Below are 25,191 nucleotides of genomic sequence, written 5' to 3' on the forward strand. Positions count from 1 at the left end.
GGGGCTTTACCTTCTCTGAGCTCATGCAGCGTGGAGTGCCTTTACACCTGATCGATAAGTACATGAGCGAGACCAAGGTCGTGGAGCAGCCAGAGAAGTAGTCAGACTGAGCAACTGCTGCCCGGAAACCTGTCGTCACACCACTAGTGATCTGCCTCTCACCAGCAGTCGAGGGAGGGGCTGGAGGGGGAGGGAGGGATGTACTGGACTTTGGCATGGCATGCTGTGTGCGGGTATAGAGCTAGTTACCATAGAAGAAGCCAATTCATCACCAGCTTTGAGTCATCTCCTAGTATTCAAAAGGCTCTGTTTAAGCTCAGTTGCATTTTGGCAGTGTTTTGGCTGTAGCTTTTTATTTTAGATGAGTAGTGCGGGAAATGTACAGTAGGACGAACTGTAATTTCCACCTATGTGGACATGTTTTGTCTCTGTTGGGATTGGGAACTGTGTTTGGGGGAGGAAGCTAATGTTGAAATGTATAAACAATATGGCTTGATGTCTGTAATGCAATGTCTTGTGATTAAAGATTGAACTTCAAAAGATACAAATATTAAAACATTTCTGATCAGGTGATTTGCATGAGAATTGACAGTATTTCATCAGTCCCTTTAACATGCTTCACATTAGGATTTTCTGATTTCATTTTCTGTTCTTGGAGTATGAAAAGTATAGTTGTCAGACGACATTGATGATGGCGCCGACAGAGATGGTCGCCTCGCTTCGCGTTCTTACAAGCATTTCGCTACACTCGCTTTAACATCTGCTAACCACGTGAATATGCCCAATAAAATGTGATTTGATTTGGGCTTTCAACCAGACAGTTATCCATCCTTTTATTTAAGCCTTACACTGCATGACACTGTGCTTTCTGTGCCCATACTGTACTTAAGGCTTGAGTATATTCTTAGCTGTCAGGCCATCTACGCATGCTTTCATCTTCAATTTTTGGTTTATGACTCCTGGAATAAAAGAAAAACATGTAACATATCATTCTGTATGTGTAAATAATTTCAGGAAAATGTTTTCCAATACATAATAGGAACAAATTACAGTATTAAGATGCTTAAAGAACACGCCACATTAACTTCAGAGTGCACTCGGAACTTAGAAATGTTGGACTCTTACCATCTTCTGTTAAAGATTAATAGTCTTCGCTCTCTCTTTCACTTTCTATACCTCCGAACAACAAATTGAGTGTCTCTCCTTTCTCCCCCGGGGGCTTTACCTTCTCTGAGCTCATGCAGCGTGAAATTACAGTATTAAGATGCTTAAAGAACGCCCTATTAACTTCAGAGTGCCCTCAGAAATGTTGCAACTACAGAATACAATTTTACAATGTTACTTACGTTCAATGGAGCTATGAAGCTGCAGAAACCTACTGCAGTTGTAGTTCACAGCTCCTAGCGGTCAAATGACTACATTTCATTTGAAATTCCCGGCCTCATTCCCTTCCGGAGACTTGCTTCCTGCTGAAACGCAATTCTCAATCACAAACGGAAAAAATATCGACGTTCCTGGTTCCGCTCTGGAAAAATGACTATTCACACGTAACTGCCAAATGAGCAAGTATTTTCTGGGCGATCGCGAGAAGATATCAGTGCCTGAAACCCACAGGAACGTCAAGACTATCGCTGGGTGATTGGCTACTTTTCGTAGCGCCGAAGCTGAAAACAATGCCACATTTCTTGTGGCCGGAGCCGCTGTCAGCCGCACAACTCAAGCGGCTAGAGGAGCATAAATATAGCGCTTCGGGTCGATCCCTTTTCGAACCTCCTTGTCAGATATATTGGAATTGGCTGGTCCAACAAATTCCAACTTGGGTAGCGCCTAATACTCTGACTATAATTGGACTGGTAATAAATATAGTCACAACTGTAGTGTTGGTGTTTTACTGCCCAACGGCAACAGAGGAGGTAAGTGCTTTGCGACCTTGGGGGGAGAAACTTTTGAGTAGCCATGTAGCAACACCCCATGACAGCATTGTAACTCTCTGAGATCATGTGTAACATTGTTGCAACTCGAATCCATTTACAGCACTATTGTTACTTTACAACTGCTCAAAGCATCAGAATAGTTGGTGGACAATGTGCACAGTCCACTATCTAATATTTTGTTCCTCGAAAGTTTGTCTAATAATTTGCTTGATTAAAATGCCAAATAATAGTTAGTGACCAAGTTGCCACCATGTTTGCTCATCCACTTACAAATCGAGCAAATAGCTATTTTAAGGTAACTGGGAGTAAGTCTGGCTGAATGTTTGTTCAAGGAAAACTAAAGTAATATTAACTTTACCTATTGCAAGTTTGAACTTTGATTAGATCATGTAAAATAAGCAAATCGATAACAATAGGTATACAACTTCAACCATAGTCAGCAAACCAGTAACAGGGCGAATACGTAGGTTTTAACCATGCCACGTGTTCATACTATGACCTGTCATCCACTTAGATCGATTCTCTGAAGAGAGAGAGAGAGAGAGAACCTACCCTTTGCCTGTCCTCTTTTCTGTCCTTTGTATAGTGTGCATTCAGGCGCGTGCCTGTCAGGTATTCAGAGATGTGTTACAGTATGTTTATTAGTTCTATACCTTTGTCCACCCATCCCACAGTACAGATTGGAATCTCACCACTGACACAAAGTCCAGATTCCATCAAGCTCCAGGCAGGTTTGTGCAGCAGACAATTCAACAAGGGCATTTTATATGCAGCACAAGTTGTTGTGTCAATGCAGCCATGGACCCACATATAACCTGTCTCCATCTAGATTCTGTATATACAGTACAGCATTGAATAACTAGATGAAAGGGCTACCTGGCCTGGACATAAGCTGCAGCATACACCACTGTCACTGGCCAACTAAAAATATGTCAAGAGTGATCCTGTATGCCTATACTCAATACTGAACTTGCCTGAGAGCCATGTAACTAAGATGACTACCTGTATACAGAAAGGGCTTTTTTGGGGCAGGGGTTACTGATTTGTTGTTGTTGTTGGCAGAGGAAGGGACTGGAGAACAGCAGGATATCTAGAAAGAGAAAAAAAACTACTGTCAAAATAGTTGTGGTGGACAAACCAATGGGACAAACACACAGGCCAATAGAGTAGTGTTGTGTTGAGAGAACACAGGCAAGTACAGTGCAGAAAGAAGAGTTAGACCAGTACAGTACATTGTAACCGCGTGGGCCCGGGCCCACCTACTGGAAAGCCAGGCCCATCGAATCAGATTGGGCAACAAAAAAAGCACATTTCTCTTTGCCCCATGGTAACATTTTGTAGAATTTCAGAAAGTTAACTGTTTTCCTAAATACAATTTTCTTTAATTTTTTTTATTTAAAGAAAAAAATTGTCCCTCCCAAATGTCTTGAGGCCCACCCACCAACACATTTCTGGCTACACGACTCGTACATTGTGGTATAGAGAGATGATAAACACTGTTGGCTCACCCCTAATGTCCAGATGGCTGGGAATACTTCAAGTCTCAGTGGTAGGAACTCACCCAGTCAGGTCATCTACTTTCCTTTACCATATTTTCACTTTTTTTTTTCTTACACACTCACACGTGTGTGTGGTGGGGGTTGGAAGAGTTATTCAAATGAATAAGTTATTGAAATATTTCTTTATTGAGGTATCAGGGAAAGCTGTGTGCAATGAGAGCATCGCTGTCTTGAAAGACTACAACTTGTCCCGACACTTCCAGACGAAGCATGCAGAGAAATATAGGAATATGTCTTTTGAGCAGAGGGCAAGTGCATCGAAAGAGTTGCTTTCTCAGTTGCAAGAGAAGCAAGGACTTTTCACAAAACTGCATTCAGCAAACAACGTAATTGCGAGAGCTAGCTATGTACTGTCCCACAAAATTTATGTACTATGTCCCGCTTTTTGATGTATTTCAGAACTGCAGTTTCCTCTGCTTGGAGCAACAGTGAAGTGGGCAGGGCAGTATGGATTTCTTCTCTTACATCTGCAAGTAGAGTCTGAACATCAGACAGGATGGCATTGTCTCCCTCAATCCGTGCAATGGCTACTGCTATAGGTTTCAGGAGTTTCAGGCTGCTTACCACTCTCTCCCAAAATACATCATCCAGGAGGATCCTCTTGATGGGGCTGTCCATATCAGCAGACTGTGATATGGCCATTTCTTGGAGAGACTCCTTCCCCTCCAGGAGACTGTCAAACATGATGACAACACCACCCCAACCGGTGTTGCTGGGCAGCTTCAATGTGGTGCTCTTATTCTTCTCACTTTGCTTGGTGAGGTAGATTGCTGCTATATCTTGATGACCCTTCACATACCTAACCATTTCCTTGGCTCTCTTGTAGAGTGTATCTATTGTTTTTAGTGCCATGATGTCCTTGAGGAGCAGATTCAATACATGAGCAGCACAGCCAATGGGTGTAATGTGAGGATAGGACTCCTCCAATTTAGACCAACCAGCCTTCATGTTCGCAGCATTGTCTGTCACCAGTGCAAATACCTTCTGTGGTCCAAGGTCATTGATGACTGCCTTCAGCTCATCTGCAATGTAGAGACCAGTGTGTCTGTCCCTTGTCTGTGCTCTTCTAGAATACTGGTTGAGGGGTGGAGATGATATAGTTAATTATTCCTTGCCCACAAACATTCGACCACCCATCAGAGATGACTGCAATACAGTCTGATTTCTCTATGATTTGCTTGACCTTCACTGGAACTCTGTTGAACTCTGCATCCAGCAAATGAGTAGATAAAGCATGTCTGGTTGGAGGGGTGTATGCTGGGCGAAGAACATTCCGAAATCTCTTCCAATACACATTGCCTGTGAGCATCAGGTGAACCAGTTGCATACACAGCTCGAGCAAGACATTCATCAGCATTTCTCTGACTACGTTCCTCCATTGAGGCAAAAAAACTTCTAATTCCAGGAGGACCATTAGCTGTTGCTATCGATAAGGTGTCTGATTCATCATCTTCACCTCGAATAGAAGTAGAGGGAGTTTTGTCAGAGGTTGCTTGTGAGCGCTGAGGAAACTTTATGCACTTAGCCAGATGCTTCTGCATCTTTGTTGCATTCTTCACGTATGATTTGGCACAGTATTTGCAAATGTACATAGCTTTTCCTTCTATATTAGCTGCAGTGAAAGATAGTGCCCGTGGCATTTTCCTGTAAATATTAGAAAAAGAGTTAAAAAAAAATCCAATTCCATGTACAGATAAATAGTTAAGCAGTTAGATTAAACAACTCCTTTGTAAGATAAATGTTTTAAAATGAAACATGTATGGAAACAGGTGAATTAACACTACTCAGTTAGCAGGCTCAAGCAAGCTAAAACCCACATGGTAGCAAAAACTTACTAGCAGAAATTGTTAATGATTTAAACACACTTTGATGTAGGCTACTATTTACTAGTTAACAAAAAATCATGTATGTCATATAAAATATATTCACCCCACCCAGTATTGTAATCAAAACTTACCAGAAAGTATGTAGTCCTTGGCTCAGACAGTGTAGTTGTGTGGGCTCAATAGCATCTCATTAGTGTGCAAGATCTTGAGAATCAGCTGTACATGTGACGGAAGAGTGCACTGTGCATGTAGAGGGTTGCAATTCCATTGAATTGGGGATAGTTTAACCAAAATATGCCACAAGACCTAGAATTGCCTTGTGTATCCCACAAAAAAGGTTATAAGCTAACTTTTTTTTAATGAATTTAAGCAAAATACTCGATTCAAACCCTTTCAAACCCTAGACATAGTGTGTTGAGGACATCGCAGAGAATATGGAACAACAGTTGAAAGACAAGGTAAAGGATTTCACCTATTTCTCCTTGGCCCTGGATAAGAGCAGTGATGAACACGACACGGCACAGTTGTTGGTATTCTTACTAGGCATAACCCCAGACTTTCAAATTACAGAGGAGCTTTCTTCAGCGCAGTCAATGAAGAGCACAACCAAAGGGAAATATTTATTGGAGGAGGTTAATAAGTGTGTGGCAAAGCTGGGACTGAGTTTTGAAAAGTTATCGAGTGTGACCACTGATGGGTGCCCAAACTTGACAGGAAATAACATTGGCCTTTTGGAAAGGATACAAGATCAAGTAGCTGAGCTGAACCCAGATCAGAAAGTTATTTTCCTGCATTGCATCGTTGATCAGGAGGTGCTCTGTAAATGTGTTCTGAAAATGAGCCATGTTGTGGATACAGTCACTAAAGTGGTAAACTTCATAAGAGCAAAGTCTTTAAACCACATGCAGTTTGTCTCCCTATTGGAAGAGACAGAGTCGGGTCATGCAGATCTCCACTACCACACAAACGTGAGATGGCTGAGTTTGGGGAAGGTGCTTTAAAGGGTGTGGGACCTGAAGTTGGAGATTGCTGAGTTTTTGCAAATGAAAGGAAAATATGTGGATTTCCCTCAACTGCAAGATAAAGAATGGTTGGCTGATTTTTGCCTTCACCGTGGACATCATGGCCTTCCATGAATGAACTGAATTTTTGCCTTTTTGAAAATCAGATGTACAGCCTTGTCAAAGCCTTCAAGGGAAAATTACTCCTACTGACCCTCCAAGTAGAAGCCAAAAATCTCACTCACCTTCTGACACTACTAGTCTGTTCCCTGTCAGATGACCAGCGGGAGAAGTATACATGGCTGCTGCGTGCTTTGAACGGTGAGTTTTCTCCTCGTTTTGAGGATTTCAAAGTGTTGGAAAATGACGTGCTGTTGGTTTCCTCTCCTTTCACCTTCAATGTGGATAACTCTCCCACTGACCTGCAACTTGACCTCATCGATCTTCAGTCTGATGCAGTGATTGGAGAACTATTCAAAACAATGTCACTGACGAGGTTCTATGCATCTTTCGATGAACAACACTTTCCAAAGGTTAGGAGTCATGCTGAGAATATGTTTGTACTGTTTGGGTCAACCTATGTATGTGAACAGACATTTTCAGTGATGAAATATAACAAGTCAAGACACAGATCATCTCTTACTGACTCTCACCTCTCAGCAATCCTGCGCATAGCGACGTCAGAAACTATTCCTGACTTCACTGCTCTAGTCAATGCCTTGTGTTTTTGTGCGTACCCGTTAACAAGAGTTCTGTCCGTGGTGCTGAATGCACAGTACTTCTCCCTCCGTGTAGTTCATTGCATGTTTAATCATGAAAATACCTACCAACATGAGAACTTGGATGTGGTTTATTTCTGTGCATGTTAAAAAAAAGTAAAATAAGTGGCATATCTGGATGTGATTTACAGTAGATATATCTGTCAAAATAATTGCCCAGGCCTGCATTATGCTGTTTTGCCTTTCAAATCATTTCCTAGAAAACAGCTGTAGTAAGCATAAGTTTTAGAAAATGTTCGAACATGTCTGTTAGAGAAAGCACACCCGTGTTGAAGGAAACTTGTCAAACACAAGCAACTCTCTGTTTTGCAAGAAGTGACTCAAAATAAGATAAACAACTTTCCCCAATGTGTCATGGCTTACTTCAATCTTCACTGATTTGATTTGGAAATACACCCTGCATCTCATGTAAACAAGTCTGTTTGTCTTCTGACTGGGAGTAAACAAAGACCGAGACCTTTCTCTTCAACGGGGGATGGTGGAGGAAAAGTTTGTCCTAGTTGAAATAGAAACCAGGTCAATCCATCCCCTTGTTTAATCAAATTTCTCTCCCTCCCTTTCTCGCTCTCCTCCCTTCCCCCCCCCCTCTCGCTCTCCCTCCTTCCCTCCCTCTGTCTCCCTTCCTCTTTCCAGGCTCCAGCATGGGCCTTCATCCTGAGTGCGTTGGGCCTGTTCATCTATCAGTCGCTGGATGCCATCGATGGGAAGCAGGCCCGGAGGACAAACAGCAGCTCTGCGCTGGGGGAGCTCTTTGACCACGGCTGTGATGCTGTCTCCACAGGTGCGGGCCAAATAATTTTTGTTGTTGCCTGTTTTAATTTGTGGTGCTTTACAGTACCTGACCAAGTGTATTTCAAGCAGTGGGGCTCCCCTGTACTTTTGTCTAGAGTCTGGACTAGACTGAATTTAGTGTTTTAGCGTCATAGCAACCAGTGTATCTTATTGAATGACAACATACATTGTTCTATGCCTCAGAAGTACAGTGCCTTGCAAAAGTATTCATCCCCTTGGTGTTTTTCCTATTTTGTTGCATTACAACCTGTAATTTAAATGTATATTTATTTGTATTTCATGTAATGGACATAAACAAAATATTACAAATTGGTGAAGTGAAAAGAAAAAAATTACTTGTTTAAAAAAATTCAAAAAAAATGTAGCTGAAGTGTCACATGATCTCAGTATATACAGTTGAAGTCGGAAGTTTACATATGCTTAGGTTGGAGTCCTTAACTCGTTTTTCAACCACTCCACAAATTTCTTGTTAACAAACTATAGTTTTGTCAAGTCAGTTAGGACATCTACTTTGTGCATGACACAAGTAATTTGTCCAACAATTGTTTACAGACAGATTATTTCACTTATAATTCACTATCACAATTCCAGTGGGTCAGATCTTTACATGCACTAAGTTGACTGTGCCTTTAAACAGCTTGGAAAATTCCAGAAAATGTCATGGCTTTAGAAGACTCTGATAGGCTAATTGACATCATTTGAGTTGTACCTGTGGATGCATTTCAAGGCGTACCTTCAAACGCAGTGCCTCTTTGCTTGACATGGGAAAATCAAAAGAAATCAGTCAAGACCTCAGGAAAAAAAATTGTAGACCTCCACAAGTCTGGTTCATCCTTGGGAGCAATTTCCAAATTCCTGAAGGTACCACCTTCATCTGTACAAACAATAGAACGCAAGGATAAACATCATGGGACCATGCAGCCGGCATTCCGCTCAGGAAGGAGACGTGTTCTGTCTCCTAGAGATGAACGTACTTTGGTGCAATGTTTCGAAGTGAGAATGGCAGAATTGTGAACTTACTAAATGACTAGAGTTTACTGTGTGATATTAGGTTGCTTCTTGTGTATATATTTATGTCTGGATTTTAATGATTTGTATGGAGGGCAACAAAGAGACCAAAGATAACCCTGAAGGAGCTGCAAATGAATCCCAGAACAACAGCAAAGGACCTTGTGAAGATACTGGAGGAAACCGGTACAAAAGTATCTATATCCACAGTAGAACAAGTCCTATATCGACATAACCTGAAAGACTGCTCCAAAACCGCCATAAAAAAAGCCAGACTATGGTTTGCAACTGCACATGTCCTCTGAAACAAAAATATAACTATTTGGCCATAATGACCATTGTTATGTTTGGAGGAAAAAGGGGGAGGCTTGCAAGCCCGAAGAACACCATCTCAACCCTGAAGCACGGGGATGGCAGCATCATGTTGTGGGGGTGCTTTGCTGCAGGAGGGACTGGTGCACTTCACAAAATAGATGGCATCATGAGGCAGGAGAATTATGTGGCTATATTGAATCAACATCAAGACATCAGTCAGGAATAACCTCTTACATCTAGGCGTTCCGCTAGCGGAACCCCTAGCCAACAGCCAATGGGATTGCATGGCACGAAATACAAAAACCTCAAAAATCCAATAATTTCAATTTTTCAAATATACGACTATTTTACACCATTTGAAAGAGAAACCTCTCCTGGATCCAACCACATTGTCCGATTTCAAAAAGGCTTTACAGCGAAAGCAAAACATTAGATTATGTTAGGAGAGTACATAGACCAAAATAACCACACAGCCATTTTCCAAGCAAGCATATATGTCAATAAAACCCAAAACACAGCTAAATGAAGCACTAACCTTTGATCTTCATCAGATGACACTCCTAGGACATTATGTTATACAATACATGTATGTTTTGTTCAATCAAGTTCATATTTATATCCAAAAACTGCTTTTTACTTTGGCGCGTGATGTTCAGAAAATGTATTCCCACCAAAAACTTCCGGTGAATTTACAAAAAATACTCATCATAAACGTTGACAAAATACATAACAATAATTTTAAGAATTATAGATACAGAACTCCTTTATGCAATAGCTGTGTCAGATTTTTAAAATAGCTTTTCGGCGAAAGCACATTTTTCAATATTCTGAGTACATAGCTCGCCATCACGCCGAGCTATTCAGACACCCGCCAAGTTCGGGGCAACCTAAACTCAGAATTAGTATTAGAAATATTGTATTACCTTTGCTGATCTTTGTCAGAATGCACTCCCAGGACTGCTACTTCCACAAGAAATGTTGTATTTGTTTGAAATAATCCATAGTTATGTCCAAATACCTCCGTTTTGTTCATGCGTTCAGGTCACTATCCAAAGGGTAGCGGGCGAGCGCAATTCGAGACGCAAAAAGTCAATGTTCCATTACCGTACTTAGAAGCATGTCAAACGCTGTTTAAAATAAATTTGTATGGTATTTTTAACGTAAAATTGCGATTTAATATTCCAACCGGACAATGGTGTATTCATTCAAGGAGGAAAAGAAAAAACAGCGTGCTCGTGGGAACGCGCATATCCAATCTCTTTGTCCTCAGGCAGACCACTCAGTGACTGAGCTCTGCCCAGAGACAGGAAGGCTCAATCCACTTTCTGAAGGCTTTAGACAGCAAATGGAAGCCTTAGAAAGTGCAACGTAACAGCACAGATACTGTAGTTTCGAAAGGGATGAGAAAGAACTACATTTCTCAGATCCTACACTTCCTGGTTGAATATTTCTCAGGTTTTTGCCTGCCATATGAGTTCTGTTATACTCACAGACACCATTCAAACAGTTTTAGAAACTTCTGGGCAAGAGTAGTAACCAGTTTAAATCGGGTATGTTTTTTCATCCGGCCGTGAAATTACTGCCCCCTATCCATATGAGGTTAAAGCTTGGTCGCAAATGGGTCTTCCAATGGATAATGACCCCAAGCATACTTCCAAAGTTGTGGCAAAATGGCTTAAGGACAACAAAGTCAAGGTATTGGAGTGGCCATCACAAAGCCCTGACCTCAATCCCATAGAAAATTGGTGGGCAGAACTGAAAAAGCATGTGTGAGCAAGGAGGCCTACAAACCTGACTCAGTTACACCAGCTCTGTCAGGAGGAATGGGCCAAAATTCACCCAACTTATTGTGGGAGGCTTGTGGAAGGCTACTCGCAACGTTTGACCCAAGTTAAACAATTTAAAGGCAATGCTACCAAATACTAATTGAGTGTATGTAAACTTCTGGCCCACTGGGAATGTGATGAAAGAAATAAAAGCTGAAATAAATCATTCTCTCTACTATTATTCTGACATTTCACATTCTTAAAATAAAGTGGTGATCCTAACTGACCAAAGACGGGGAATTTTTACTAGGAATTGTGAAAAACTGAGTTTAAATGTATTTGGCTAAGGTGTATGTAAACTTTCGACTTCAACTGTATACACCTGTTCTGAAAGGCCCCAGAGTCTGCAGCACCACTAAGCAAGGGGCACCACCAAGCAAGCGGCACCATGGAGACCAAGGAGCTCTCCAAACAGGCCAGGGACAAAGTTGTGGAGAAGTACAGATCAGGGTTAAGTTATACAAAAAATATCTTTGAACATCCCACGGCGCACCATTAAATCCATTATTTATTTATTTTTAAATGGAAAGAATATGGCACCACAACAAACCTGCCAATAGAGGGCCGCCCACCAAAACTCACAGACCAGGCAAGGAGGGCATTAATCAGAGAGGCAACAAAGAGACCAAAGATAACCCTAAAGGAGCTGCAAAGCTCCACAGCGGAGATTGGCGTGTCTGTCCATAGGACCACTTTAAGTCATACACTCCAGAGCTAGACTTTACAGAAGAGTGTCCAGAAAAAAGCCATTGCTTAAAGAAAAAAATAAGCAAACATGTTTGGTGTTCACCAAAAGGCATGTGGGAGAGTCCTCAAACGTATGGAAGAAGGTACTCTGGTCAGAAATTGAGCTTTTTGGCCATCAACAAAAATGCTATGTTTGGCACAAGCCCAACATCTCTCATCACCCCGGGAACACCATCCCCACTGTGAAGCATGGTGGAGGCAGCATCATGCTGTGGGGATGTTTTTCATCGGCAGGGACTGGGAAACTGGTCAGAATTTAAGGAATGATGGATGGTGCTAAATACAGGGAAATTCTTGAGGGAAAACTGTTTCACTGTTCCAGAGATTTGAGACTGGGACAGAGGTTCACCTTCCAGCAGGTCAATGACCCTAAGCATACTGCTAAAGCAACATTCGAGTGGTTTAAGGGGAAACATTTAAATGTCTTGGAATGGCCTAGTCAAAGCCCAGACCTTCAAAGTGGTAGGCATGTTGTGTCAATCAAATGATACAACCCCCCCCCCCCCCCCCCCCCCAAAAAAAAAAAATCTGTTTTATATCCAGGTTCTAAGGCAACAAAATAGGAAAAATGCCAAGGGGGGTGAATACATTCACAAGCCACTGTATGACACATTGTTGCTCATTTAGTTCAACTTTCTCCCTCTCTGCAGTTTTTGTTTCTGTGGGAACATGTATATCCTGTGGGATAGGAAGCTACCCTGATTGGATGTTCTTCTGTGGCTTTGTGGGGATGTTCATGTTCTTCTGTGCACACTGGCAAACCTATGTTTCCGGAACGCTGCGCTTTGGCCTGTAAGTAGAAATGATGCCTAATTATATTATTTGTTTAGCTGTTGCTGGGCAGATAACGGCTTTTTTGTTTTTGACATAGTACTTAAGTCTAGTCCATCGTGCTTCATAAAATATACAGTCTTGTTCTGATCTATGAGTTCTATAAATTCTCTCCACCCAGGGTTGATGTGACAGAGGTCCAGATTGCCATCGTTGTCATGTATGTGATGTCAGCTTTTGGTGGAGTGGCCCTTTGGGACTACAGGGTATGGCTTCAATACATTTATCCATCCATGCACACAAACCTAACACACACTCCCCTACCCACTCATACACTCTCGCTCTCTCTCTCTTTCCTTTTCTGTCAACTAAGCCGTAGGATTTGGAGACTTGGACATTTTACACCAACATTTGGCACTATAAGGCAACATAACCAATCCTTAACATGTACTGTATAACCACTCAACCAACCAACCCCCACAACAATCTGACTACTAGTTATTAAATAGTCCTTTTTGTTTCACTTTCACTCTGTGCAGCCTGTGGAGGCTTAACGACTAAACGTCACAATCAGAAGTAAGAAGGTAATTATGGGTAGCTAATCCACCGTGGCGTAGACATGATCACATGATCTGGCTAGCAAACAGCTGATGTCACCACGCAATATTATTGGCTTCTCCTCCCATCTTGGCCTCAGCAGCATGCCCCGCCCACCCACAGCTTACTGGTGTAAACAACGCTAGCTGCTGTGACAGAAGTTGATAAGTTCTGTTAACTGAAACTCTTGGTTGTTTTACCCTCTTGTAGTTGCCTGTCCTTGGGGTGAAGCTGTACGCCTTCCCCATCTTGGGCATCATTGGGGGAGCCGTGTTCTCCTGCTATAACTACTTCCATGTCATCCTCAACGGGGGCGTCGGCAAGAACGGCTCCACTGTGGCTGTAAGTATTATTATGTAATGACGTGTTTAGCTAAATATTTGGGTTGATTAGTGTTTATTACGGTTAAGCCTAAACAGCCGACGTGGTAGTAAAATGTTGCATATACAGTGCCTTCAGAAAGTATTCATACCCCTTGACTTATTCCACATTTTGTGTTACAATGAATTTAAAACAAAGTTTTCAATTTTTTTTGCTAATGTATTGAAAATGAAATGCAGAAATATCTCATTTGCATAAGTATTCACGCCCCTGAGTCAATACTTTGTTGAAGCACCATTGGCAGCAATTACAGCTGTGACTCTCTTAAGAGCTTTCCTCACCTGGATTGTGCAACATTTGCCCTTTTTTTTAAAAAATTTATTATTTTCTAAATTCTTCAAGCTCTACCAAATTGGTTGTTTTTCATTGCTAGACAACCATTTTCAGGTGTTGCTATAGATTTTCATGTAGATAAGTCAAAACTGTAACTCGGCCACTCAGGAACATTCACGGTGTTCTTGGTAAGCACCTCCAGTGTATTCTGTTCTTCTGAAATAGACTACATTTTCTTCATATCATGTTTCTTTAGACCTGTCTAAAATAAATAAATAATGGATTTATTGTGAAGGTGTAGGCTATATTACATGGATTTATTAGAATATTTAAAATGTAGATGTGGCTTGTTTGGAAGCCAGGAGATGCTAAATGCGTTTGTTAATTAACAGTCAATTACCGTGAGACCTGCAGTTATTTGCTTGACAATCACCGGCTGATGAAATTTCGTAGCGACTAAATGTGGAAAAATTCAAGCGGTGTCAATATTTTCTGAGTGCTTTTAAGTTATGTACCCAGTTGGTCCCTCAGGTCCTCTGGCACTGGCCTTTTAACTATCCTAAAGCCTAGGACCAAGAGGCATGGAGAGGCAGCCTTTAGGTATTATGCCCCCAGCCTCTGGAATAGCCTGCCAGAGAACCTGAGGGGGCTGAAACTGTGGACATATTTAAAAGGTCTTAAAACATATTTTTAGCTTTGCTTTTCCTTATGGTGCTTTTTAGTTGTTCAGTTTGTTTGTTATGTAGTAAATATTTCATATTTTTATTTTCATAGTTTTTTTCTGTAAAACACATTGCATTCCATGTCTGAAATGTGCTGTATAAATAAAGCTGGATTTCATGTGAAGGCACTGTACATTTTAGGACAATCAACAATTTTGGGGGGGCTTCTATTCTAGGTTAACAATTCAGAGTTATTCACTATTTTGCTGTGTTCCTTAGGACACCAGTGTGCTGGCACCAGGTATGCACATCGGCCTCATCCTCACACTGGCCTTCATCATCTTCAAGAAGTCATCCAACAAGCTTTTTGAGCTGCACCCCTGCCTCTACATCCTGACTTTCGGCATGGTCGTCGCCAAGATCGCCAACAAGCTAGTTGTGAGCGCTCCATTTAATATAATAGTCTTCTTTCTTACTTTGCTGTAATCTCTCAATCTATTAATATCTCTAGTCTACTGCCTGAAGGGAAATTCATTCAAAAATATATTTTTCTGTCTGTCTGGAGTGTCTTATCAAGCAAGCAATGAATACTTTTCCTCATAAATGGGACCTCCATGTATAACAGTGAAAGCCATACCAGTATTTACCTTAGCTCATTCATTAGCTTTGCTCCTCCTCCAATATCTGTATGTTCCTTATGTGTTCCTCTGTCCTTGTGTCAGGTGGCCCACATGACCAAGAGTGAGCTTTATCTCCCAGACACGGCTTTCATCGGGCCTGGCCTCCTCTTCCTCAACCAGTACTTCAACAGCTTCATCGACGAGCACATAGTCCTCTGGATCGCAATGGTGAGTTCTCACGTCTTCACTATTCCGTAGTTCTGTCATCAAACTGTTTTAGTACAGGTCTGGTGTCATTTTCAACCCACTTCAGTTGATGTCTTCCACATAGATAGGACCAGAAGTTTCACCTAACCACAAACTGCCCATCAAGTACATTTCTCATGCCGGTCCTTGTATTTCCTCCCCAGGTCCTGTCGTTGATTGACTTGACGCGCTACTGCACAGGCGTGTGCATCCAGATCGCCTCTCACCTGCGCATTCACGTGTTCAGCATCACGGCGCAAGCTGCCCTCAAACGCAACTGACGTTTTGCCCGGCGGAAGAAGGCGGGGGAGGTGGAGGACGCCGCCCCGCTCTTGAAAGCAGACGATGAGGTCCCCTCCACCCCAAACCTCAGCAGCCTTGACACAGTGACCACCTCTGACTAAAGGTTGCCTGTAATAACACTAGAGTAATGACAGGAAATGACATAACCACCCCTGATTAGAAACATCATCAAGGGTAAGACACTGGTCTGTAGCTCACTGGATGAGTGCAGAGTAGCTGGCATGGAAATAAATTGGTTGGTTTTCCTTTGTCTCCGTATAGGAAGTAATCATTACCTGAGATAATCTGAGACTCAGATTTGATAAATATCATCAGACAGGTTTTAACATCCAAAGAGCAACATTTTCCATTAGTTTCAGCTCATTTAATTTAGACTAAATCATACACTATGGGTAAAAGCTACAATACAGTTTTTGGCAAAGATCGAATGTTTCTGTGATCAGATAAAGGAGTTGCTTTGTGTTTTTCCCCCTTGAATTTGGTTTCTCTCAATTATTGTTTTAACTTACAATTGATACATATTCCTACCTAATTGACCTATATTCAATGCTGTGAAGTTAGAGGCTACAGTACTAGACATGTCTTAACAGCCTCTCGTTAAACAATGTGATATCATTGTTCAAATTGATATTGTAGCTCTTAATCATTCATTAGTCATTTTTTTTCAATGAATGAGACCCAATCTGACATGAAATGAACTTGATCAGGGCTAGGAAATGCAAAATAAATCAACCGTTCAACCTCCGATAACTTCCAAAATGAAGTTTGTAAAGTAGAATGAGACATTCCTAATGAGGTATGGTACGCTAATTGTCAAGGACTGCAGGTGAAGGGGCAAGGGTCTGGGTTAACAGTGACATTTCTTCAAGGGCTTCCATCTGACTATGAATCCCCCTCCAGTGTATCCAGCACCACTTACCCTCTAACCTCAACTCTACTCCAGTTGAAGTCCTTGTAGTCATGTTGTGTTAACACCAGAGTCCCATCTGCTTTCAACGTTCTTCTCCGTAAAGGGCTAATTCTTTGATTGTACAGAATTCTGTTTGGCGCCTTAAATGTTTTTGAATCCTTTGTTTTAATTTTAAAAATTTCAAGCAGTTTAGGAACAAGTACTAAAATGTTTTGTCTTTTCTGCATCACTATGAAACCAGTTTATGGTTGAAGTATCAGACAATATACGTAACACTGAGAACGTTGTACTGGAACTTATTTTACTATTTATTATAATTCTGTACTGGAAGCCATCTTTTTTTCCCCATCACATTTAGAATATTGTGATTTATTGTTGAAGGGTATGATTCTGAACTGTTTCAGGTAATGGCTGAATGCATTGTTTGGTCATTGCTCGACAACTTTAGGATAGACAGACAAAGGGATGCAACGGTGCTGGAAGAGATGTGGATGTATTATTTCGGGGATGTTTTGCCTCTGTGGTCATGTTAATGTAACTATTGGAACAAAGATAAGTAAATCAAGAACCCCTACTCTAGGAATATGCCCACCATACCATAGAGAAAATGCCCATAAAAAGGACATTTTGACTTGCAGATTATCTGGGTAGAATTCCAATGAGAGCCTTCAGATTACGTGACATTTCAATAACTTTGTCTGGAAATAACAGCCAACCTTAAGTTAGCCACCTGTTTTTGTTCAATCAGGGTTTGAACTCCAGGTGAACTTAAACTATGCATTGAAAAGGCCACATGCTCAATTTTAACATGCTATTGCACTATTCAATACAAGTAAAACATCTTTATACTAAAGTTCAAAATGATTGTAATAAAGAAATATTTTCCATTCAAGAAATTCAGTTTCATGATTTAAAGCAAAACCAAGCGATTCAGGTTTATTTGATTTGGGATGCGCCAAAGTGATGACTAAACAAAAATGGTGAATTTGACACTCCCAAGAGACTCATTTCAAATATACATTAACTCAATGTCCATGCATACCACCCATTGTTGTAATTCAACCTGGTCTCAGAGCATTGTGTTATTCTGTACATAAATCCGTGTGTTACAAATTCCAATTTGTTGTGTGGCTAACACAAACATTTGCAAATTATCTAAAAATGAACCACCCTTCTATTGTTTTATATCCTAATTTGAGTGTCTCACATTTACTATGTTACGTCTAGTCTGAGACCAGGCTGTGTAATCTGCCACACTGCATACCACAGTACACCAATACTACACATTCAGCAATAGTAAGGCAGCAAAACATCATGGTTCTACTGCTGCTGGCAATCATTCACATTTTATCATAACATCAATGCACTGCTTGTAAGCGGAGAGGAGAGCTACCAAATTCGGGCAACGAAGGCTCAACAGAGAGACCATAGAATTGAGGGTCAGTAGTAGAACACTTGTGGAGCTAAATTAACATTCCGTGACATTCATTAGGAACGCATTCACTGAACAATACAATCAGATGTTACAGAGCATGCTGCAGAGATCTGAATTTCAGACACTAGCAGAGCTAAACGTACAGTATCCCACAGGGACACATTCTGTATGGATGGCTGATCGCTGTGTGAAACATTCATTATTTAAAAAAAACAACCAGTGTGGCATTTTTCCCCCACAACCCCATGCCTTTGAAAGAAATCACTTCTGACATGTAAATACCAAATCCAACCAAGACATTTAAAAGGCAAGCAGGGACAATGGGTAAACAAGGTCATACAGTCTGATACTTCAGGAAACACTCTTTAAAATAAGGCACTTGTGTTGTAGACAGTGACATGGTGAAACAGGTCAAATGGCATAATTCCTGTTATTCTGATCTTCCCAATCCCTTTTATCTTCTGTGGAATATAGGTTAAATTAAAAAATTAAAAATAGTGTCCAACCTAACCTTGAACGCGTCGGACGGTTACAGCTCTCATGGTTAAGGTGCCGTAAACCCACACCACAGAGATGGTGTCTCCCGTCAATTGCCTCCAGATCATGCTTTTAACAGTACATCAATCACACTGCCCACACTGACTGGACTGGAGCAGTTTAGTACATATTTGGCTCAGTCAGTGTCCTTCTCCACAGCCTGGTGTGTGGGCAATAAGTCCCTCTGGTGGAAGGGAAGAGAAGTTTCTGGCTTTACAGGCTTTGTCCGCTGGCACAGCATCACATGACATCACTCCAGTATCTCCCAGCCAGGTGATGCCTGTCAATCATCTTACCCACCACACATGATTGACGTTGTTTTCAAGAGTCCCCCTCTCCTTGAGCCATGCTGACGCAATCCCAGGTGAGGACGTTTCGAGATTTAGGGATAGCCCTCCTCACTCTCCACCTACCTCTGCATGGCCCTCACTTTGAACTCAAGGAGAGAGGTTGAGGGTGGAGGGAGAAAACAGGTAGGAGGGTGGAGAGAGGGAGGATAAGGACGTTTTTCTCTCGTTCTTCACACGCGCTCTGGGTTGACATCGTTGCTGACCCTGCGTCTGGGAAACAGCTTGCGCTTCAGTAGAATCAGCTGAGAGAAGAAGAAAATACCACAAAAGAACTGTGTCACAAAAACACAAACACAGGCAAGAGTGAAAAAGGAGGAAGCGACATTACTCTGCATGTGGCTAGCTCTGAGCGGAAGCTTTTTGCTGTATTTTTGTTGACTTTGAACAGATCAGGGCAACAGCATTTCGGGAGAGTCAACTTAAGTCCTGTAAAGTCACCAAAAGGTGGTTTATTGGTCCAAGTCTGAGCCATTAAACCAGAGATGTAAACAGCTCTCCAACTTCAAGAGGCAATTTACAAACAAAGCACCTGATGCCTATGAAAAGAAAGGAGGAGCGTAGCCTTAGGCCTGAGGAGAGGGATGATTCTTAGGACAAAGACGGCGCCATCAGATTCCTCTATTTCCCAATGGCCCAGTGCACAGTGTGGATTACCCATTCCTCCACGGTCGCTCTGGCGATTAACCTTTAGTAGGACCACTGAAGGAGAAACTTTACCCCAACCCCCTCAGATCTGACGGGTGCCATGATCAACAAAGAAACCATGCAACCACCATCCACTGCTCACGGTCCAAGAGGGACAGGTTTCAGTCATTCCAAAGCTCAACCGACAGTGAGGGATACGTGCCCATGTAGAGCTCCCTCTATGGAGCCCTGGGGATAACTAAGTGCTAAATAGCACATCATCAAGCTACAAGTGTGCCGTTTATATTAGCGAGGCGGAAATATACATGACAGTGTAAAGTTCTACTGACCTGCTCGGCAAAGAAGGAGATGACAGTAAAGATCACCAGAGTCACCAATACACAGTGGGTCCAGAACTTCAGCTTGTCCCGATATACTCGCCTGTAAGACAGAGACAGTAAGACAGCAAAAATAAATGAACTATTTTTGGGCCATCAATGAACGCATGACTAAGCAGATAACTCTCTGAAAGTCATCACTCTCATATTCTGATCCCGGTCTCCAATATGACATTTGATTGGGTGATGGACAGGGTGAACTGTTTTGGGGGGAGTATCAATGAATACAAAACAGAAACTCGACAAAAGTCACTACTATCATATTCAGAGTCCAGTCTCAATTATGAAATATTTTAGGCTTGGATGACAGGGTTAAAGGTCATGATGAAATGCCTGTGGTTCTAGGGGAGAGGACGACAGGGTAAAGGGGTGACAATGTAACATCACCAGACACCAGGGGACCTCTGCTCCCACCCACCTGTCACTTCACTAACGCCCTTCTGACTCATGGAGTGTCATGTGTGTGGATCAGACGAGTTTAATTTTAAAGTCTCGGTATCTGGATAGATTCCTCCAGCTCAGGCCTGCCGCTAGAAGAGCAGGATCCCACTCTAACCCCCTGGGATTCCCAGCGATCATTCATGGCAGTGCTGAGCACTCGGAGGTGCTGACAGATAGGATCCTTCATTCTTCTCTTGGAGAAATGGGGAGAGACCTCTGTCTCGCATGGCCCTGATACATTATCTTACTGTATCTGTCCATCTATCATTTAGGACAGATATTACAATTGACAAAGTATCTGTACAGGCATCTTGTATTGTTTGCACATTGTGCTTCTGCACTGCCACCAATTAATGGTATAATGAAAAAAATGATGTACTAAATGCAAATCACATATTCAACTGATACACTCCAATATATCATACCATTCCCCTCTAGTATAAACCACCCCAGTCCTACCATTCCTCTCTCTAGTATAAACCACCCCAGTTCTACCATTCCTCTCTCTAGTATAAACCACCCCAGTCCTACCATTCCCCTCTCTAGTATAAACCACCCCAGTCCTACCATTCCTCTCTCTAGTATAAACCACCCCAGTCCTACCATTCCTCTCTCTAGTATAAACCACCCCAGTCCTACCATTCCTCTCTCTAGTATAAACCACCCCAGTCCTACCATTCCTCTCTCTAGTATAAACCACCCCAGTCCTACCATTCCCCTCTCTAGTATAAACCACCCCAGTCCTACCATTCCCCTCTCTAGTATAAACCACCCCAGTCCTACCATTCCTCTCTCTAGTATAAACCACCCCAGTTCTACCATTCCCCTCTCTAGTATAAACCACCCCAGTCCTACCATTCCTCTCTCTAGTATAAACCACCCCAGTCCTACCATTCCCCTCTCTAGTATAAACCACCCCAGTCCTACCATTCCCCTCTCTAGTATAAACCACCCCAGTCCTACCATTCCTCTCTCTAGTATAAACCACCCCAGTTCTACCATTCCTCTCTCTAGTATAAACCACCCCAGTCCTACCATTCCCCTCTCTAGTATAAACCACCCCAGTCCTACCATTCCCCTCTCTAGTATAAACCACCCCAGTCCTACCATTCCCCTCTCTAGTATAAACCACCCCAGTCCTACCATTCCTCTCTCTAGTATAAACCACCCCAGTCCTACCATTCCTCTCTCTAGTATAAACCACCCCAGTCCTACCATTCCCCTCTCTAGTATAAACCACCCCAGTTCTACCATTCCCCTCTCTAGTATAAACCACCCCAGTCCTACCATTCCCCTCTAGTATAAACCACCCCAGTCCTACCATTCCCCTCTAGTATAAACCACCCCAGTCCTACCATTCCCCTCTAGTATAAACCACCCCAGTCCTACCATTCCTGGAGCTCTCCCATGTGGAGAAAGCGGTTGCGGTATTCTCTGGGCAGCTCGAACTGGGAGGTCAGAGGGAACATGGACTCATAGAAGTCCCTCAGCACCGCCTTGACAGTCCCTGCGTCCTTATGGCTGTGGTCAATGTTGTCGTTTAGACATATGAACTTCCTGTGAGGAAACACAGTGATGTGGTCAAATCATAAATCAACATCATTGTCAAATAAAAAGGAAGTATAACAACAAAACAGGAAGAAGTAGTACATATTAATTAGGCAGGCACTAGGCTAGACACCCACAGAAAGCACAGAGATAATGATAATAATTTGGGGGGGTGCTTTTCTTTGTCCTGTTACACACAAGTGTGTAATGGAAATGTGTGTCTTTCATATCCCAACTCCGAGACACCGGCAGGGAGTGGGGTCACTAAGTACCTTGCTCAAGGTCACAACGACAGATCTTTTTCACCTTGTCCGCTCCAGTATTCGAACCAGTGACCTTTCGGTTACTGGCCCAACGCTCTAACCTCACCTGGGGTTCTTCCTGATGTCATCCAGCTGGCCCACCACATGGGACACGTTGGTCCGCACCATCTTGAAGGCTATCTCCTCCTCGCCCATTATCTCAAACCTGTCAAAGGAGAGGTTTCCATGTTTACTATGATCTTAAAATAGGATCAGGATATCCGGAGAAAATGTAGGATGGGTGACATATATAGATTAAGGAATGTGGATGATGGTAGAGAACAGGACTTTATTTATTTATTGTATTTTTATAGACCCAACCACCCCCTCTTCAGGGGACAAAAATAAAAAAATGTACAGCATTTTCTTTTGTTGTTACACACATTTGACATAGATGGATTTCTTTTTTTTTTGAGAACAGGACTTACTTGTACTTGTTCTGGTCTTTGAAGGCCTTGTGGATGCGCTCTGTGACGGCTTTACAGTGGACCACCAGACCTTTAGTGACGGGAGGCTGTGGATTCAAATACACAAATCAGTCTCTGCACCTCAAGTCTACTACAGCTTAGAAATGTTGTTGGGCCACAGCACAGAGGCCGTGTAGAGTAGTCACCATGCTGGCTTCGTAGTATGCCTCCTGTGTAGGGCTAACGATATGTAGCTGGGTCAGGTTGGTGGGCAGCGTCTTAGAACAGTTGATCAGCAGCTGCTCCAGACCTGTCAGATCCTGCAACACGCCACACGCTAACACATTAACCTCACTGTACCACTGGTTTGAGATCAGCTTTTAAAAACAGGAGTAAAACCAGGGTCGGTATTCATAAAGTGTCTCAGAGTAGACGCGCCGATCTATGATCACTTTGGCCTAAGATGATAGATAACATGGACACGACGGGGACCTGATCTTCTACACCCAGACTTCTCTACTGACCTGCAGGTTGAGGGGGAGCTCATGGATGCGAGTGGCCAGCGTTCGGATCTCACGGTCAGACAGAATGCCGGAGTGGTCCGTGTCGATCTCGTCGAACACTTGCGAGACGTTGAGCGGCTGCAGGGCCGACATCAGGAAGTAGAAGTAGGAGAATGAAAACTGCATGTCCTCCGGGTGACGCACGCGGTGGGACGACGTCAGGTCGAACGCCTGTGGGAATCTGAAAGATGGAGACATTCGCATATCAGTTTGTTCAGCAACTAATTCACTTTAACGAGGTAAACAAATGAGTGCTCCTGTTAGACAAGCACTCACAACAGCTACTTCGGTCTTCTATATTACTAACCCAGTATTTCCCATATGACGACATTTCCTGCTACTCACATGTCTTGGAGCTCCTGCATAATGAGCCTGTCGATCATGTGGGGCATGTGGGCGGGGACCTTGCGGGAGGTGAAGCCAAACTGGCCGTTGAGCAGCTTGTTGACGTAGCGGAGGGAGTCGGCGAAGGTGTCCTGCAGCCTCCGGCCAGCGGCGGCGCTGTCTGCCTGGTACGCCAGCTCTCCCTCCAGACGCTCCTCCTCCTATAGGAGCCATAGAAAGAGCCAGAAAGCAATAAGAGAATACACAATTAACATTCTTATCAAATTCAGATAACATTCAGATTCCCATTTACATTTGGAACACTAAAAGTTTAACAAACAGTTTCTGAGTAAAGTGTTTGCAATTCAATCCAATGCATGGTTGTTCTCGATTCTATGTTCTTCATCTCAAGAGCCAGGATTCTTCCTGACTGACCTTGTGACATTATTACAACAACCCCAGCTCACCTCCAGCAGGTCCTGGAAGTACTTCCGTCTCTCCCAGGGCAGGAAGCCTCTATCTGAGGAGGTGTAGTGCTGCAGCTTCCTGCCCAAAGGAACCCCCCGGGCTCCCTTTGCTCCTTCCTCCGGTCCCTTCTCGGCCCCTGCCCGCTGCTGCTGTGATTGGCCCTCTGAGCCCTTGGCTTTGGCCAGCTTGGAGGACGGTGGAGGTTTCTCTGTGGGGGTGGTGTCCTGGGCTTTAGCGGCTTTCGGAAACTCCCCATCCACTAGAACTGGGATGGGGGTTGCTGGAGTCTTTTGTGCTTTCTGTTTCTCTTTCTCACCAACGATGCTCGACTTGGGCACCTCCTCTGGTGCCTCGGTTCCCTCTGGCTCTTTGGTCTTCTCTGCTCCGTTTCTTTCTGGACTGTGTTGTGCTACTGGGTTAGCCTCCAGTAACTGTGGTGCGTCTGCCTCTCTCCTCACCACATGTCCTACTAGGTCTTTAAAAGGGTTGTCCTGGGGTTTGATCTGGTCAGCTGGTGTTAACCTGGAGCCCCGATTGGCCAGAGCCTTGTACGGCCCCAGCAGCATAGCCTTGGTGAGGTTATAACCCTTCATAGTGATGTCACCCACCAGGAGTTTTCCTTGCAGCCTCTGAAGCTCACTCTGCAAGGCCGCCGGTAGCAGGGACACGTTCAGCGCAGGCACCTCCACGATCACCTCATTTTCCCCAGGTGGCCTCTTCAGGACTCGGGGACCTTGTTTCTCCAGAGGGACATCCTCGAAAGGGACCTCAGGCTCTGCGCTGGCGGTGGTGGGCTTGGCCTCTTTGGATCCATCTTTGTGGAGTGGGCCGGACACGGACACGTTGGGCTGGGGGAGCTGACGGGTGTCCACAGCCACGCTGAAGGTCAGGGAGAACTCCTTGTCGTCATCCCCTCGGACAGTGAGGTTGTAGTGGACCAGCGAGGCATTGTGGCCTGAGTGAAGGAGCAGGTGGACCGTCTTCCACTTATTGGCCACCGAGGTATGGCGCACGGCCGGGTTGTCGCTGACCTGGGCCTCGGTCACCCGGCGAGCCACGCCTGCAAAGCTGAAGTATGGCCTGGTCTCACCCACCGGCAGGGTGTACAGGGTCCTGTTCTTCAGCAGGGTGACGCTGTAGAGCTGGTTAAAGTGATCTACAACACACACACACACACACACGATGCATGATTATCACTGCTCTTCCACCTCACTGGATGAGCTAACGTGACCAGACCAGGAAAA

At 43.3% G+C, this 25,191-nt stretch overlaps 3 protein-coding genes, 1 long non-coding RNA gene and 1 pseudogene across 18 annotated transcripts in view; 3 read left to right on the forward strand and 2 right to left on the reverse strand.

Moving 5' to 3' along the window:
- Positions 1-987, forward strand: part of LOC106576332 (myosin-binding protein C, slow-type) — a 34,158-nt gene extending 33,171 nt beyond the window's left edge. For all 15 annotated transcript variants that reach the window (XM_082963928.1, XM_045699890.2, XM_045699891.2 and 12 more), the window contains one exon: positions 1-987. Coding sequence is in view for 14 of the 15 variants with exons in the window: in XM_045699890.2 (XP_045555846.1) it covers positions 1-101 (101 nt within the window). In the remaining variant the exon portion in view is untranslated.
- On the reverse strand, positions 808-1,608 carry LOC123728235 (uncharacterized). Its single transcript, XR_006760142.2, has 2 exons — positions 1,347-1,608; positions 808-959 (listed from the first exon to the last, which is right to left on the reverse strand). It is a non-coding gene; the product is annotated as an uncharacterized LOC123728235 (long non-coding RNA).
- On the forward strand, positions 1,435-17,446 carry chpt1 (choline phosphotransferase 1). Its single transcript, XM_014153357.3, has 8 exons — positions 1,435-1,913; positions 7,733-7,880; positions 12,438-12,579; positions 12,740-12,824; positions 13,366-13,497; positions 14,751-14,909; positions 15,194-15,319; positions 15,502-17,446. The coding sequence occupies exons 1-8, from the start codon at positions 1,674-1,676 to the stop codon at positions 15,616-15,618; spliced, it is 1,149 nt and encodes a 382-aa protein (XP_014008832.1). The 5' UTR covers positions 1,435-1,673; the 3' UTR covers positions 15,619-17,446.
- On the forward strand, positions 1,934-7,726 carry LOC145861403 (general transcription factor II-I repeat domain-containing protein 2A-like; annotated as a pseudogene).
- The window catches only part of LOC106576272 (N-acetylglucosamine-1-phosphate transferase subunits alpha and beta), a 22,117-nt gene continuing 14,372 nt past the window's right edge, over positions 17,447-25,191 (reverse strand). Inside the window, exons 13-21 of the mRNA XM_014153356.3 lie at positions 23,947-25,103; positions 23,501-23,700; positions 23,117-23,336; positions 22,799-22,912; positions 22,614-22,699; positions 22,253-22,351; positions 21,725-21,892; positions 19,847-19,937; positions 17,447-19,114 (exon numbers count right to left, since the gene is read on the reverse strand). Of these exons, the coding sequence (XP_014008831.1) occupies positions 19,043-19,114; positions 19,847-19,937; positions 21,725-21,892; positions 22,253-22,351; positions 22,614-22,699; positions 22,799-22,912; positions 23,117-23,336; positions 23,501-23,700; positions 23,947-25,103 (2,207 nt within the window). The 3' untranslated portion in view covers positions 17,447-19,042. The remainder of the gene's footprint in view (positions 19,115-19,846; positions 19,938-21,724; positions 21,893-22,252; positions 22,352-22,613; positions 22,700-22,798; positions 22,913-23,116; positions 23,337-23,500; positions 23,701-23,946; positions 25,104-25,191) is intronic.

The sequence above is a fragment of the Salmo salar genome, chromosome 17 (genome assembly GCF_965601325.2).
Source record: "Salmo salar chromosome 17, fSalSal1, whole genome shotgun sequence".
NCBI lineage: Eukaryota > Metazoa > Chordata > Actinopteri > Salmoniformes > Salmonidae > Salmo > Salmo salar.

Bases quoted from the DNA above. Each gene is read 5' to 3' on its own strand.
- chpt1 (XM_014153357.3), top strand. From the start codon at position 1,674: ATGCCACATTTCTTGTGGCCGGAGCCGCTGTCAGCCGCACAACTCAAG. The intron at 14,910-15,193 runs GTGAGCGCTCCA...TCCTTGTGTCAG, and splicing joins AGATCGCCAACAAGCTAGTT to GTGGCCCACATGACCAAGAG. The intron at 15,320-15,501 runs GTGAGTTCTCAC...TTTCCTCCCCAG, and splicing joins TAGTCCTCTGGATCGCAATG to GTCCTGTCGTTGATTGACTT.